At 38.3% G+C, this 14487-nt stretch overlaps 3 protein-coding genes across 4 annotated transcripts; 1 reads left to right on the top strand and 2 right to left on the bottom strand.

The window, feature by feature from the left end:
- The first annotated feature begins 546 nt into the window (after positions 1-546).
- On the top strand, positions 547-4786 carry LOC122043324. Its single transcript, XM_042603896.1, has 11 exons — positions 547-831; positions 970-1054; positions 1827-2023; positions 2503-2585; positions 3244-3289; positions 3377-3433; positions 3526-3580; positions 3662-3762; positions 3854-3917; positions 4014-4147; positions 4321-4786. The coding sequence occupies exons 1-11, from the start codon at positions 754-756 to the stop codon at positions 4492-4494; spliced, it is 1074 nt and encodes a 357-aa protein (XP_042459830.1). The 5' UTR covers positions 547-753; the 3' UTR covers positions 4495-4786.
- A 942-nt stretch (positions 4787-5728) lies between these two features.
- LOC122040290 (UDP-glucosyltransferase 29-like) lies at positions 5729-7272 on the bottom strand. The gene has a single exon (XM_042599616.1). It carries the CDS (start codon positions 7242-7244, stop codon positions 5850-5852), a length of 1395 nt encoding a protein of 464 aa, XP_042455550.1. The 5' UTR covers positions 7245-7272; the 3' UTR covers positions 5729-5849.
- A 2912-nt stretch (positions 7273-10184) lies between these two features.
- LOC122043323 (APETALA2-like protein 1) lies at positions 10185-14274 on the bottom strand. 2 transcript variants are annotated; one of them, XM_042603895.1, is made up of 10 exons: positions 14111-14268; positions 12624-13430; positions 12527-12552; positions 12381-12411; positions 12201-12288; positions 11951-12096; positions 11650-11694; positions 11465-11568; positions 11212-11318; positions 10185-10626 (listed from the first exon to the last, which is right to left on the bottom strand). In XM_042603895.1, exons 2-10 carry the CDS (start codon positions 13193-13195, stop codon positions 10390-10392), a joined length of 1356 nt encoding a protein of 451 aa, XP_042459829.1. In that variant the 5' UTR covers positions 13196-13430; positions 14111-14268; the 3' UTR covers positions 10185-10389. The 2 variants fall into 2 exon arrangements, with proteins under 2 accessions (XP_042459829.1, XP_042459828.1); XM_042603894.1 differs by having other exon boundaries at positions 12624-14274.
- Between the last annotated feature and the right edge of the window lie 213 nt (positions 14275-14487).

The following is a 14487-nucleotide window of genomic DNA, read 5'->3' as shown; positions in this document are numbered from 1 at the left end:
AGTTATTAAATGGTTATAATAATATTATTATTATAACTTATATGTTATAGAAGTTATTTATTAACCTTCAAGTAGTAGCTATTATAATAAAATTACAAAAAAGTAAGGAGAGATACCGTTTTATGGTTTATTTAATCTAAAACGCACTTCTAACTTTTACCCTTTCATCAAAACACAAAATTACACTAACACATAAATAACATATGCTTCAGGCCTCGGTCGGTGCCGTCCTCTGTCGACGCTTGGACTTGGACCCCACTTGATTCCTACGTGTCAATTTTAGTATTCTAAACGTACAATGAACGCCATCTCCTTTTAATCCCCTGCTTCTCGTCGCCCACATATATTACCCAAATACGCGTTATCTGAAACAGAAATGAAACACAGAGTGATGAAGGCGCGGGTACCGTTTCGAGGCTATTTTTTGGGTTAATAAGTATTTTCGTTCCGATAATTTTGCTTTTTTTTTGGAATCGCTGCTGGGCCCGCTTTTTCACTCCGTTGGGATAAAGCAGACACGTCATCATCCGGCTGCCCGTGCTATAAACACGCTGGGAGAGAGAAAGCAAGCGGGGAGAGTTGTTTATTGGGGGTTTCGACGGTGGCCGGCAATCGATTCCTTCGCCGACCTCAAATTTTTGGTGCGGATCCGAGGAATCGCCTCCCTGGAGCGCTTAATTTGAAGAATTCCGGTGGGTTCCGGTCCGATCGCGGTTATCTTCAAATGCTTCTGCGTTTTGGGTGGTCGGGAAGATGCAGCCTGCCTCGTCGGATCGGAGATCGACTTACCTCGACGCGCTCACGCTGGAGATCGAGAGGAAGCTCCGGAAGGTGAGGGTTAGTTCTGTTGTTTTGGGTCCTTTACGAGTCGGATTATGTGGCGATTCTTTGACTGCGTTCTGATCGCTGGAATTCTGTAAGGATGCGGATTGATGCTCGTTATCCGCTGGTGTTCCTGTTGTATTGCAGGCTTTGAGCTCGCCAGGACAGAGACCTTATTTGCTTCAACAGTTGTTTGCTGATGTGGCTTTGGAGATCGAGGATCGAACTCTTGGTAATGTTCTCTTCCCTTATCATTTTACGTTAAGCTTTGCGATTATTTAATTTGCGGAAAGATTTGAATGTGAAATTTGAACACTAAAGAGTTTAATAATTTGAGAATGTGAATGATATTGGTTCTTATTGAGGTTTTGATGTAATCTCAAGTATTAATAGGAATAAAATCATGTCTTTTCAAGTCCATAAGGATTCCACAATATGATTTTTGGGTCTTCATAAATGCTATACGTCTATTGTAGGAAATACAATATTTAAGAAAATTTTGTCAAATTTTATGAAAAAGTAAATGAAAGGATTTTATGGGTCTTCAAATCTGATGTGGTTGTAATAGGAAATATGAGGTCTAAGGACCTTGTGTCAAGGCTTTGGTGTGCACTTGCAAAATTTCAAAATGAGAAAGAAACATGTATCTGTAGCTAAACAAAGTTTAAACTTCATGCAGCTTTACAATTCATTAGCAGAGAGCATATTAACCCTTTATAACTTATACCTCTTGAGTCATTGACATATAAACTGAGAAACAAAGTGAATCATGAACATATAACTTCTTCACTCATTGACATATAACTTATCCATGTTGATTCCATTAATTATACAGCATACATTGTTATCTTTTGCATATTATCTGTATCTTTTTATACACATGTGTGCTACTATACACAAGGAATTGGTAGCCTGTTTGGTTTGCCTTGCTAACAAACATTGTGGTAATATGGTTTTGTGATGAAAGGAACTTGAGAGATTAATTTTTAATGATGCTCCTGCAGACATAATTTTTGACAAGGACGAAGATCAAATTGTTGCTGCACAAGATGGAATTGATGCCAGCCTTTGCTTCTATGATGTACTCGCTGATTATTATGTCGAAGAACCTGAAAGAGCAAAGTGCATACTTTCTTTAATTGTCCAATTATGGAGCCAATCTTTTGTGTCACATATATTTGCCCTCCTGTTTCATAAGTGGGTATGTCTTTTTTTTCTTCAACAAGTATATGTTGAATCGTGGAATCTCTCATGCAATTCTTCCTTATTACTCATTTGCCCCCTCAGTTGAATGTTATGGTAGCATACTTCAATGAATCATCACTAGATCCCTTGTATAGATTAGGAAACGCTTCTAAACTCTTTTATTGGAGATACGTATCTCACAAAGTCAAAAGCACTGCTAAGTCTTAAGAAAAATAGGTCTCCTCGAAATTCTTTAAGAACTAATGCAAGTTCTTCCAAAGCGTAAAACATATCCCCATCACTACACCATTAAACACGTACAATTCAATAGACAATTAGGAATTAGGTGAAGGCATTTTTCTGTTCTACTTAAATAAAGAAGAGAGATTGCAGCAAACATTCAGACTTATGGTACACTAAATATTGTGATTGCCAACGTCCTCTTTATTTATAGCTTGTATCTCGAGTTTTCCTGATTGCTTGTTTTGATTTCAGTTATTTGAAGTTTCTGTTGAAAACACTGAAACACTACTACGCTATGGATCTGCCCTTGTTCAAGGTGCCGGCAACGTTTTCTGGTATGTTCCTTTTTAAAAAAAAAGAAGAGGGAGAAGTAGAAGAAGAATAATTTACTTGTGCAGTATTCTGCCAATTTCTTTGGGGTTAAAACTTTTTCCTCAATCAAGGACCATGAGTTCTTTCTTGTTGAATGTGAACTATAGTTAAAGATATCCACATGATCTTAGCATATGTTGCAGTAACCTTAAATATTTGTAGACGATGAATATCAAATATCTTATTATGGTTTCCGTGATTGTTAGTCAATAACTTGTGGACACCAATGTGTTAATCTATTCATAAATATTTTTGCTTCCGTGTATGGTTCTTGCAAAGTTAATGGAAAGTTGCCTACTTATCAATTTATTTGGATAACCATGAAGGAAATTAAATAGCCAATAATTTAAGAACCAATATTCTATCCGATCAGCTTCCTGTTATTATAAATACAATAGGGTTTCATATCCTTATTGTTTGTTACACCTGAGTCCAGCTGCATTTCCTAGACCTGTCCTGGATAGATCTCCATGGTTTTGGATGGTTGGTGTATTGTTGGTGTTTAACTAAAAATGGCTCAGGTTGATTTATGCATTTAGGATGTAAAGATAAATCTAACTTTCGTCTCATTATTGGCCTTTATTATTTTTCTGACAGTTTTCTTTGTTCTCGCTTTGTCAGGATTGACATCCAAACAAATAGAAAGAGATTTTTATCTCTGTTCACTGTAGGACAAACCCTCTTGTCCCTTTCAAATTACAAGTCATTCTTTAAGATTAAAATTCAACAATATGCTATGTTATTTTCTTTTCAGTATCTTCTCGAGGAGGTTGCTCTTGTACCAGAAAGGAGCCTCAAGATATCTATTCAGGTTTTGCTTTCTACCATGTCTCTTGATCCTGAAGTATCTAAGTTCTTAGATTTAATGTCTGATATTTATTTGGAATTTATTTACCTTTTTAGGCCCGTCGAGATCTCTACCTTCTCCTCTCCAGGTTCTTATTCTTCTACGATGCTGGTACGTTTTTGCTCAAAGTTTGACACCACTGTCCCTGCTATACAGTCACCCATTTGATGTTCTTAACTTTGCTACTATCAGATGACTCGCTTGAAAATTTTCTGAAGAACTTTCCCACCTTTCCTAATGCTTTCTTGGTTGGAGGTCCCGTAGACATATTTGTGATCGAACTTACTGATCAGGTTCATCATTCTTTCACCAGCCTTTATTTGCTTACAAATAAAAAATACTAGGTATCACAAGAGATATATGATGGTGTTAATTATTTTTCAGCTTCAAAAGTTAAAAGTGGAGCCTGTGCTTGTACATTATCTGTCCCGTATGAGTGCTCTTCGAGGTTCGACTTCTGTTATCCAGTCATACGACGATCCTATACAGAAAATAACTCTCCGCTACTTAAATTGAGTCTTTAACATCCCGGAGCACTTTATAGGTCTAGAGTTGAGAATGACTACAAGTACAAGACTAAAGGCATGCCTCTACAGCTTCACTTCTCCTGGAGGGCCAACATATCCGACGAGAGTTGTACGACATGCCGCCTGGGATACATTGGATCTGCTCTTTCCTGTAAGTATAACTGAGCTGAGCTGCTATGAATTTGCAGAGATCACATCGACAAGCTAAAGTTGGGCATATCGACAGCACTAGCTGAACATAATGCTTTATGAAAATTGGTTCCATTTGAGTATTATATATGCATAATTCACTTGTGTTTTTACTTATCGCATCGATTGATTCAGGTGGGTCAATATCCTCGGCATGTTATAAGCCTCTTCTTTCGATTGCTCTATCCTTGGTACTGGCCTTCCTCCTGTTGGAATTTTATTATGACATGCGTGAAGACGGTTGTATACTACTTCATAGGACTACTAGCTTCCGGTCGGGAGAACTTGAGAAGACCCAAAAGAACTTGAGAAGTATAGCAAATGCTCACAAATGCCGGTATGTGTTTTATTTGTTGCTGAGCCTGTGAGTCGATGTGTTTCTTTAGGTTCTGGAATGATAGCTTCCACAATATCAATTCTTCTCTAATGTTAAGTGGGCAATTGAAAGGAAACATCTTACTTAGACGATACTTTTTAAAAGGGTCAAAAATCAAAGGGTCACCTCTATTGGACTAGGAGTGTTTTTTTATTATTATTAAAAGAGTGTACGACTCATGAGCCCTGGTAAAATGGTACAAGTATTCTCAAATGTATTGTTTAATCTGTTTTGATTTTTTGACAGTTAGTTTCAAGTTTAAATCTTTAATGATACAACTATTCTCAAATGTATTATTTAGTTGGTTTTGATTTTTTTTGACAGTTAGTTTAAGTTTAAATTCTGAACCGATATGGCAAAAAAAGTTAAGGGCAACTCTAAGAACTTTATGAGTTTTTTTTTATGCCAATATTCCTCACATCAAAAATATAAGCGAGGGATTTTAAAAACCTTGAAAGGCATGATTTGATTTTCCTTTGAAAACCATCTATTACAATTCTGACCAATTGATACCGAGTTTAAATTTAAAATTAATCTGTCAAAAAATCGAATATTGATATTGTCATATTTTAAAAGAAAGTTGATGGATTAGAACCTTTTTTTCATAAAAAAAATGTATATAAAAACCATCTCTTTTACTATTTAATAGAAAAAAACTTCTGATTCTTTCCGCTTATAAGTTTGTCCTTTTCAAGTTCAGTATTTAGGGGTAAAAATTTATTTGAACTTGTTTAATAAGACTTGTTAAGATAAATGAATTAAACTTAAATTTTACAATACTCAATCTAACTTAAGTTTTATCATATTCAATATGTTCATATTCATTAATAAATTTATGAATCAATTTTTAAATAAGAAAATAATAATTTTAATATTAAATTTATAAATTTTATATTATACTTATGAAAAATATAAATAAATATATTAAATTTATTTATTAAAATAAAATTATAAATTTTAATAAAAATATTATAATTTTTTAAAATATATAATTATTTTTTAATAAATATTTAAATTTATAATTTATATTTTTTTATAAAAATTTGAATAAGTTTATGAATCATCAATATATTTGTTAAATAAAATTCTGATTTAATTATAAATAAATTAAATTCAAATATTAAAAAGTTCGATTCAGACGATTACACTCTTTAGTATTACAAGTATTTTACATCTAAATACAATCCGGAACATTTTATTTAGTTATTGTCGTTATCTATCACAGAGCCGATGATGTGACGGTATACTCCGACCGTCGTGATATATACCGGAACGTTACGCCGCAACGTTATCCAAGTACTTTCTTCGCTGTTTCCTCGCAAAGCGCCGCCATCTTCTCCACCAACGCCCCGATCTCCTCGTCGCCCTTCTTCGCCATCATCGCCGCGACTTCCCTCGCCCTCCGTCTCACCTCCTCCCCCTCCGCTCCGACCACCACCTCCTTGATCCCTCTCGCCACCTCCTCGCCGTTGAACATCCCCAGCGCCCCTTTCGCTTTCCGCACCTCTCGCCCCGCCCCGACCTCTTCCACCAGCTTCGCGTTCGCTGGCTGGTCCAGCTGCCTCGGCAGCGCCACCATCGGCACCCCGCACTTCATCGCCTCCAGCACCGAGCTCCAGCCGCAGTGCGTCAGGAATCCACCTACGCTCCGGTGCGCTAGAATCCTCCTCTGCGCCGCCCATCCCTCGACCACCAATCCCCTCCCTTCCCTTCTCACCACCGCCTTCGACTTCACCTCCTCTGCATCTTTCGCCGGAAACCTAATCACCCACACGAAGCCCAGCCCGCTGAGCTCCAATCCCCGGGCGACCTCTCTCATCTCTTCCTCCCCCATGAAGTATTCGCTCCCGAACGTGGCGAGCACCACCGAATCCGCCTCTTTCTCGTCCAGCCACCTCATCACCGAAAGGGTACTTTCGTCGCCGTCGGTGTCGTCGTCGTCGTCGTCGTCGTCGTCGTCGGGTACGAGCGGGCCAACCGGGACGATCTCCTTCCCGATCTCCTGCTCGAAGTGGTTGATGTACTTGGCCTCGATCTCCCGGAAGGTTCTTACGGCGATGAAGCCGGTGGATCGATCCATGCACTGGAAGAAGCGGTCTAGGTCGGCGACGCCGTTGGCGATCTGGTTCATCCCGGCGACGTGCTCGAGGTTTTCCTTGGCGCCGAGGCAGAGTGACGGAAAGGGGAGATCCTCATCGGGGTGGCGAGCATAGTGCGCGAAGAAGACAGCGGTGGAGGCGGCGGTGGTTAGAAATTGGATGGCGGGGATGGCGAGGGCGGAGGCGAGGAGGGGAGCCCAGGGTTGAATGAAGTCGTAGAGGAGAACGTCCGGGCGGAGGCAGGCGAGGAGGCGGCCGAAGTCAGGGGCGCTTAGATCGAAGGCGTGCTTTAGGGAGGGCATGAGGTGGGAGGGGAGGTTCTTGGTGGAGTGGAGGGGAGGAGGGAGGTGGGCGGAGGGGAGTGGGAGGTCGACAAGGTGGACGGAGGGGTGGGAGTCGGAATGGAGATGGGTCCGGAGCGAGGCGAGCACGGCGGGGGAGGAGACGAGGTGGACGAGGACGGAGTGGTGGGAGAGGCGTTTGGCGAGCTCGAGGAAGGGGGAGGCGTGGCCGTGGGCGAGCCAAGGCAGCATTACCACCCGGAGGCGGTAGTGGTGGTCATCGTCGGCGCCGGCGAAACGCATTGAGTTAGTTTTGAGTCGGCCGGGCGGGCGAAGCGGCATTTAAAGGACAGGAAGTGTGTTGGGCAGCCACCACGTGTGCGCCGCTTGGCGACGTTTCAGCAATTGCAGGCTGTTCCATCTCATTTACTTTATCATCTAATGTTTTGAGCAAAAACAAAAGGCCCCAAATTAAAAGAAAAAAATAGACATTTTTAAAAAATAAATAAAAGGACGGTTCATTTGTTATATAAGATATAACATAGTTATTTATTAGTTCTTTATGTCCCGCGTTATTATAGTAAAATGTGATAATTATCATCAGGGTTCATTTAAGTATTGTTTCATACTATATCAAAAGAAAGTAACTCATGAGATGTCGTCTAGTATAGTAACACTTTATATAAAGATGAGTAGTTAGTAGGGTTATAAATAAATCAAAGTAAGTTTTGATTAGTTTAATTTTATTTGATAAGATAAATTATGTCGAATCGAAAACTAATTTTTGAAATGATTGTTAAAATTTAACTTGATTTATTGTTTATGAGCTTGATTTTGTTTTGAAACTTAGCTTAAACTTGATTCGTCTAGTTATTATCGAGTTCTAAATTCAAGATTGATTTGAATTTGGTTCGTTTAGATATTATCGAGCTTCCAATTTAAACTTATTGATTATTTGAAATTTTTAGTTGTTTGATTGATTATTGAGCTTGATAATTTAAATTTATTTATTTATTTAGCATATTGATAAGAGTTTTATTAATAAATATGGTTAGTGAAAATTATTCACAAGCGTTATTCACAAACATTAACAAGTTGAACATATATGTATTTAAATTTGTTTATTTAGTTTAACTAGATGTTCAAATTTATTTATTTAATTGATCTTGTATATATTGAACGAACATAAATAAATTTTTACCAAACTGAATATCATACTTGTTTATGAATGTTTAATTCATATATAACCCTAATAGTCAGATGATCTATGATGCATTTTACACACGCTAAGAATCGATCCAATAATCTATTACGATAATACTATATGCAAGTATTAACTATGTTACTCTACTAGAGTTGTCTATCGCTTTTGTATAGCTATTATGATTATTGTTACCATCTATAGAAGGTATTATGTAGCTATTATAATATTTAGAAATTATTATGCACTTGTTATAATCTGTCACATCTATTACAATATTGTTATAGTGTTGCTGTAGTTTTTATAATTATTTTAAAATAATTTTGATTAATTTAGCATATCCAAGTGATATTGGAATAGGTACCGAATACTAACTTATAATGTGAAAAAAAATCCTCTATTTCACGCTTAATCAAATTAAATCCTATACTCATCATAAATGTCACGTCACTTAGCAATAGTTGAATAAAAGATATTTTTAGATAAAAGAATCACTGATCGAGTGTCTTTCAGTTTTTTTTTTTTAAAAAAAGAACGACATTATGATGATTTATAAAATTTGAGACGTCTTTTTTTTTTGCCCCATGTTTTTTATATAATTTTCTCAATTAACCTCCGGTGTTTAGATCATTTAAGTAATTTTCATTTATTCTTTTATAACCATTTCTCTTTTTTCTGAAATACATCTTTTACTCGCATGATTTCATTGAGCATCTTTGCACTTTATTATTATGAATAAGCCAAAGCCTAAGCATGGTTTAGGATCAAAGTTTTTTGAGCTTAATCATTACCTAAACAAAGCTAACGAAGAAGGGATTAAATGAAATAAACATCAAATTTGTAAATGATAAACCATAACAACAGAAAGATTATTGGGTGAAAATACTAGAAATTGTGTATCATAACAATCATTCCAATCCTATTTTTCATCATATTTTTCAAACTTAAAATACTTTCATTCCAATCCTATTATAGCAGTTATAAAATAACTATTATAATATATTAAAATAAATTATTTTTAAAATTTGATTTATCAAAAATATTAGACATACAACACTTCTATATCAAATTTTCTTTGCTTCGCTATCATCCACTCTTGGAACTCTTGTCTCACAAGAAATGGAACTCTTTTCTCCATCAACAATCTCCTCCCGCAACATTCTAAATCCTCAACATGGAACCACATCGGCAGCAGCTCCAAATCGCAAGGAAGAAGAAGCAGGGGAGGCCATTGCCGATGCGAGGACAGATCAAAACAAGGATCTTTAGATGTATCATCCAATTAGAAATACCTTCCTTTTACCTTCATGGTCATGCAAAGCAAGGTGGCTAAGAGCTTCTATCTTCGGACTAGAAACACCTTATGCGAAAGGTAACTCCCTCTACTCGAACCGATGAATGACATGAGAGACACCGAAGTTAACGAAAGCGCATAGAGTATTATCATAATGGCAACGAAAAGAAACGAGGAGCAAACTTACACAAATATTTTCTTCATTCATTATTCAATGTGTTTCTCCTTCTATTATCCTCCCTTTACTTGTCATCTCCCCTTGATTCATGGCCTCTTAGTCGCGATGTATAACCCCCCAACTGACCCATCAAATAAAGGATTTCATTAGCACATAACTCATCACAATCACAATAACAATAACGATAAAGACGACAAAAAGCTGAAAAATTCATGCACTTTAGAGAGAATCCTCGCATCAATAGAAAGAAAAAAGCATCAAAAGATACGAAACTTTGTTACGGAATCAAAACAAAAAGTTGGGGCCACATCCTTTATCTAGCAATCAAGAATTTTGCAAAGATATATAGTGTTGTCAACTAGAGAAATAGCATAAGGTGCCATCAACATGAGATATGTAATTTAAGGAATACTAAAATTGAAACAAAATTTGAACTTACCTTTTAAATTTGAACACAGCCGATACGCCCAGCTTAACTGCGTTCCATGTTCGAGTAGTTGAAATAGCACCTTTCGATTGCCTGCATTACTTGTGATAGTTGAAGGAAAAAATTTTAAACAAGAACAAGCATAAGAAAATAGATAGAGATTTCTCTTCTAGCTCCAATTATAAGATGTTACAACTTTGGATAACTTGAAATGTAGCAAGGGTTTGACATATCACACTTCGATACCCGAGAAATCTAATATAAACAGATGCAACAGCGCACCGACCGAGAAATATATTCAGCAAAATGTGAATGCACGGTCTCACAATCTGCTCATTGTTTGGGACTCTAATGAGTTGAGTTCCTGAAGTGGTAGTTTGGTGCAGGTTGAGAAGGGAAATGAGGATGGTGCGTTGTTGGAACTTGCAGTTGCAGCAGAGGAAGCGCAGCTGTCGCTCTGGTAGTAGGGAATCCTGATGATGCTGCTGACGAAAAGACTGGAAATGGAGAAGGCACATTTGTTGGCCAACTCCACACTGGGAAAGTTTGAAAACCAACAGCAGGCATCTTTTCATTCGCTCTCTCCTGCATTTGTGGGCAGAAATCAGAAAGCTAATAAGACATGATGATGTTCGACAAATAGATAAGCAATCCGATAATTTGAGTTAGTCTCCTCACACCTTAGGCAAGTACAAGCTGAGAAACTAACAAGTTTTGGCCCAGGAATAGGTTGACTTTGGTCTATAAGTATAATAGCATACATAACAGTGAAGGCTTTTATTCTCTTAGGTATTCTAAGACGACTAGATCATAGTATACTATGACTTGATAAAAGGGGTTAGAATCTCATGTAATATCCTTCTTCATGAATTGGTGCTTATCAAGTTTGTTTCTCGGTGTTCCCACACTGCATCAGGACTATATAAGAGCATAGAAAGTGAGAAAAGTGAAAAAGCAAGAAGCATAGGAGGCTAAAATATTAGCATGAATGTTTGAGTAGCAACAAGTAGCTTATCCCCAAAAGGAATATGTTAGTAGAAATATGTGGAACAAGCGATAAACATCAAAAGGAGTTTGATAAATCCTACAAAGAATATGATGGCAGAATGAATTTAGTGAACACCAAAGATGAGATGTCTCAATAGTCAATATGCAAAAGATTATCCTTGCCTTGTTTGTGCCAAAACCTTCGATCTGGTTGCCCGGTAAATTTTGGTTTCCCTTGGGGGCGTGGACCAATGGCTGAGAAATCCTCAAACTCAGATCGATGTCATGTCCTGCAAGCAGTTTAGGATAATGTAAGACCATTTAAATTGGAAAGTTTGTATCAAGGAATAGTATAATTAAGCCAATAGAGAACTCCAAGTGACGATAACATCCAAGTCAAAATGATGTTAGACCAAAGATAGCATTGTGTGAATACCCTCAGTATCGCCCTCTGAAATAATTTCGCTTTCATAGGTACTTGGCTCAAAGTTGGTAACTGCCTCCCTTCCATTATACCTTATGGCTGCCTTGTCATAAGCCCTAATGTGGAGAAAAAACTCAGAGAAGAGGAAAATTGATATTGGAACAGAATCATAGTTAAATTATAATAAAAAGGAAGACCTTGCTGCTTCTACTTCACTGTCAAATAGCCCAAGATATATGTACCTGCACATAGTGTGAAGAATTTTCATTAGGAAAGAGTGGATCTTCTATGCAATATCTTTGTATTGCCTAACAATATTTAAACTGCCAAGAAACAAAATTCAACTATCAGTAAACATATAGACTATGGTCCTTTTGGCAGACTAGAAAACTACTATTTGTAAGCATCAAGAGTCGACTTGAGAACTACAAAGCAACAACAATGATAATGATTTTTCAAGACAACTAAGGGAGAAATCCCTCTGAACAAGTTTTGTACTTCTTGCCGAGAAACTGTCCCATGCGGGCTTCCCAGCGACCACACTTGTGAAGGGTCACTCCTCGATATTTTGAGCTTCCCCTTGAGAATCCAGTGCTTTGCCGACGAAGTATGTGCACAAATTCCTCCTTTGACATATTTTTCACCTAATATGTGGAAAATAACCACAAAGGAGGGGGGAAAACAAAAGAAACTAAGCTTTGGAAAATATGATGAAGAAAAAACATACAATTATTTTGCACCTAGTTACCTGATCAAGATCTTCCTTGTAGTCAATGATATTAAAATTGATATCAGCATCAACTCCCCGAAACTTAATTGCAGCTCGATCGTATGCTCTGGAGACAGATACCACCACTCATTATTCTGTCCGAAACAGGTAATACGAGTAACAGAAAAGCATAATAGAATCAACCAAAAACAATCTCACCTTGCGGCGGCATGAGCAGTGTCAAAGCCTCCTATTAGAGTGAGACCATCACACGCAAAATAAGGAACAATCAGAATATTTATTTACCAGTATAAGTGTGAATAAGCTTATGCGTGATCATTTAGGAAATTAACATAACTGCTTACCCAAGTACACTTGTTTCCCACAATCCCTGTCCAAAGAAGCAACTGAAGTTAATTCATGGAGATCAAGGGAGAAGAATTAAGATTCCAAAGGACAAACCAGATATGAGACTCCCATCTTCCAGTCCTACGGTAGAATGTAACTCCACGGTACTGAGAACTCCGAGATCGTGGTCCCCTTCGACTCTTCTTAGGCTGCTGTTGTGGCTGATGGAACAGCTGTTGCTGATGTTGAATTCTCAAATCTGCAGATGAATCGGCTTGCAAAAAGGAAAGATTCATAGAATGGAGATTAGACGATGAAAAGGATGAAGTTGCTACTGGCACTTGGGAAACATCTGGAACCACCAAAGGCTCTGAAGGAAGGAGCTGTTTAGTGATCATTTCAGGTTGTTGATGGGCACCAATTGCATCCTCTTCAAGCTCCTCTTCCACTTCATTTTCACCTTCAAGTGTCAGAGGACTCTTCAAAACACCAAACCTGAATGCAGCTGCAAATCGAGTCGAGCAGGAATCCTCATCGACCACTTCAGATAAGGCTTCAGCATTAAGGACAGATGAATTAGTTGTCCCAGAATCATCCCTCTCTAATTCTCTAGAATCCTTGGAGTTGGTCTTCTCTCCAAGGGCTGTTGATTCACTAGAGGATGCCAAGTTAAGGTCCAACATCATCACTCTTAGAAAATAGGGGGAAAGCAGCCTTCCTCAGTCGAATTAGATCTATTCTTGGTTGCAAAGCACTCTCACAGGGTTGTGATTCTGATTCTTCAGTATCAGAAACAATAGCCAGAGAAGGAAAAAGGTAGAGACAAGATAAGACTGAATTGTTCTTACGCAACATCTATGGTGACACATAAAAGGTCAAATCTGCCATGCTCCACCAATCTGTAGCTAGCTATAATTTCACCTGCTTACCACAAGAAAGAACAGAATACGCAGCCAGTCACAAAATTTCAGTCCAAATCATGGCTAGAAAAAAAAAAATAATAAAAAAATTTAGAAGTACTGAAGTATTCAGCTCAAATCTGTACTTCAATTTACGTTTGACCAAAACCTCATCTTTACATACACATTGGCACAATTTACTTTCCTAATTAGAGCATTTATATCATGTCATATCAATTATTGCTCTATGACCGACTACGATAGCGGCGTGAGAAGTCATGGCCATCAGCTAACCGCCTTCGATCGCTCCCCGTGACCAACAAGGAACGAGAGAAAATAAGAATAAGAGGACGAAGAGAGAAAGGATAGGATTAAAGGAGAGAAGAAGCATCAGGACGGAGAGAAGAGTTTAGGATATGTGAGAAGTTATTCACCAAAGAATCTCTCCTCGTTTCAAGGGCTTCGCCAAAATGGTAAATTTGGGTACCCTATCGCACCTTGCCGATCAACTCCAAACTCTATACGGATCTCTCACCCATTCTGTTCCGCCCCCAAAATTGCAACTTCCTCCACACCAGGATCGAGATGAAATACGATCGGGAGTTCCAGAGGAAATCAGAGACGAAGAAGACTAGAAACGAAGAACAAGGAGATGGAAATTGGGGGGAAAAAAAAGAACACATAGATTGAAGAATACGATACCACGGAAGACCAAAAACCCCTCGATAGCTCGTAAAAACATCGAATGCGGAGGCGAGGAAGAGGAGCAGGCGGCGGCGACAACGAGCGGCGGCGGATGGCGGCGGCGAGAAGGAGGAGAAGGAGAAGCCGGCGGAGGAAAGTGAGCTGAAGCACAACTACCGAAGCCTTTAATCGCTTCCTATAAATCTACAACGAGACGAAAAAGGTCGACCGGGAAAAGCCGGTAACCCGGTCCTCTTTAACTCTAAGTTGACCATTATACTATGGACTCATCTTGACCGTACGATTCGATCAGACGGAAGGAGATGGGATTACGCCATTAGAAGCTGATTTTTTAAAAAAAAAATTGGGATTAGTCGGACTTAATTAGGGATTAA

This window comes from Zingiber officinale, chromosome 2A (genome assembly GCF_018446385.1).
Source record: "Zingiber officinale cultivar Zhangliang chromosome 2A, Zo_v1.1, whole genome shotgun sequence".
In the NCBI taxonomy this organism is placed as follows: Eukaryota; Viridiplantae; Streptophyta; class Magnoliopsida; order Zingiberales; family Zingiberaceae; genus Zingiber; species Zingiber officinale.
This window is presented reverse-complemented; position numbering and strand designations above follow the sequence as displayed.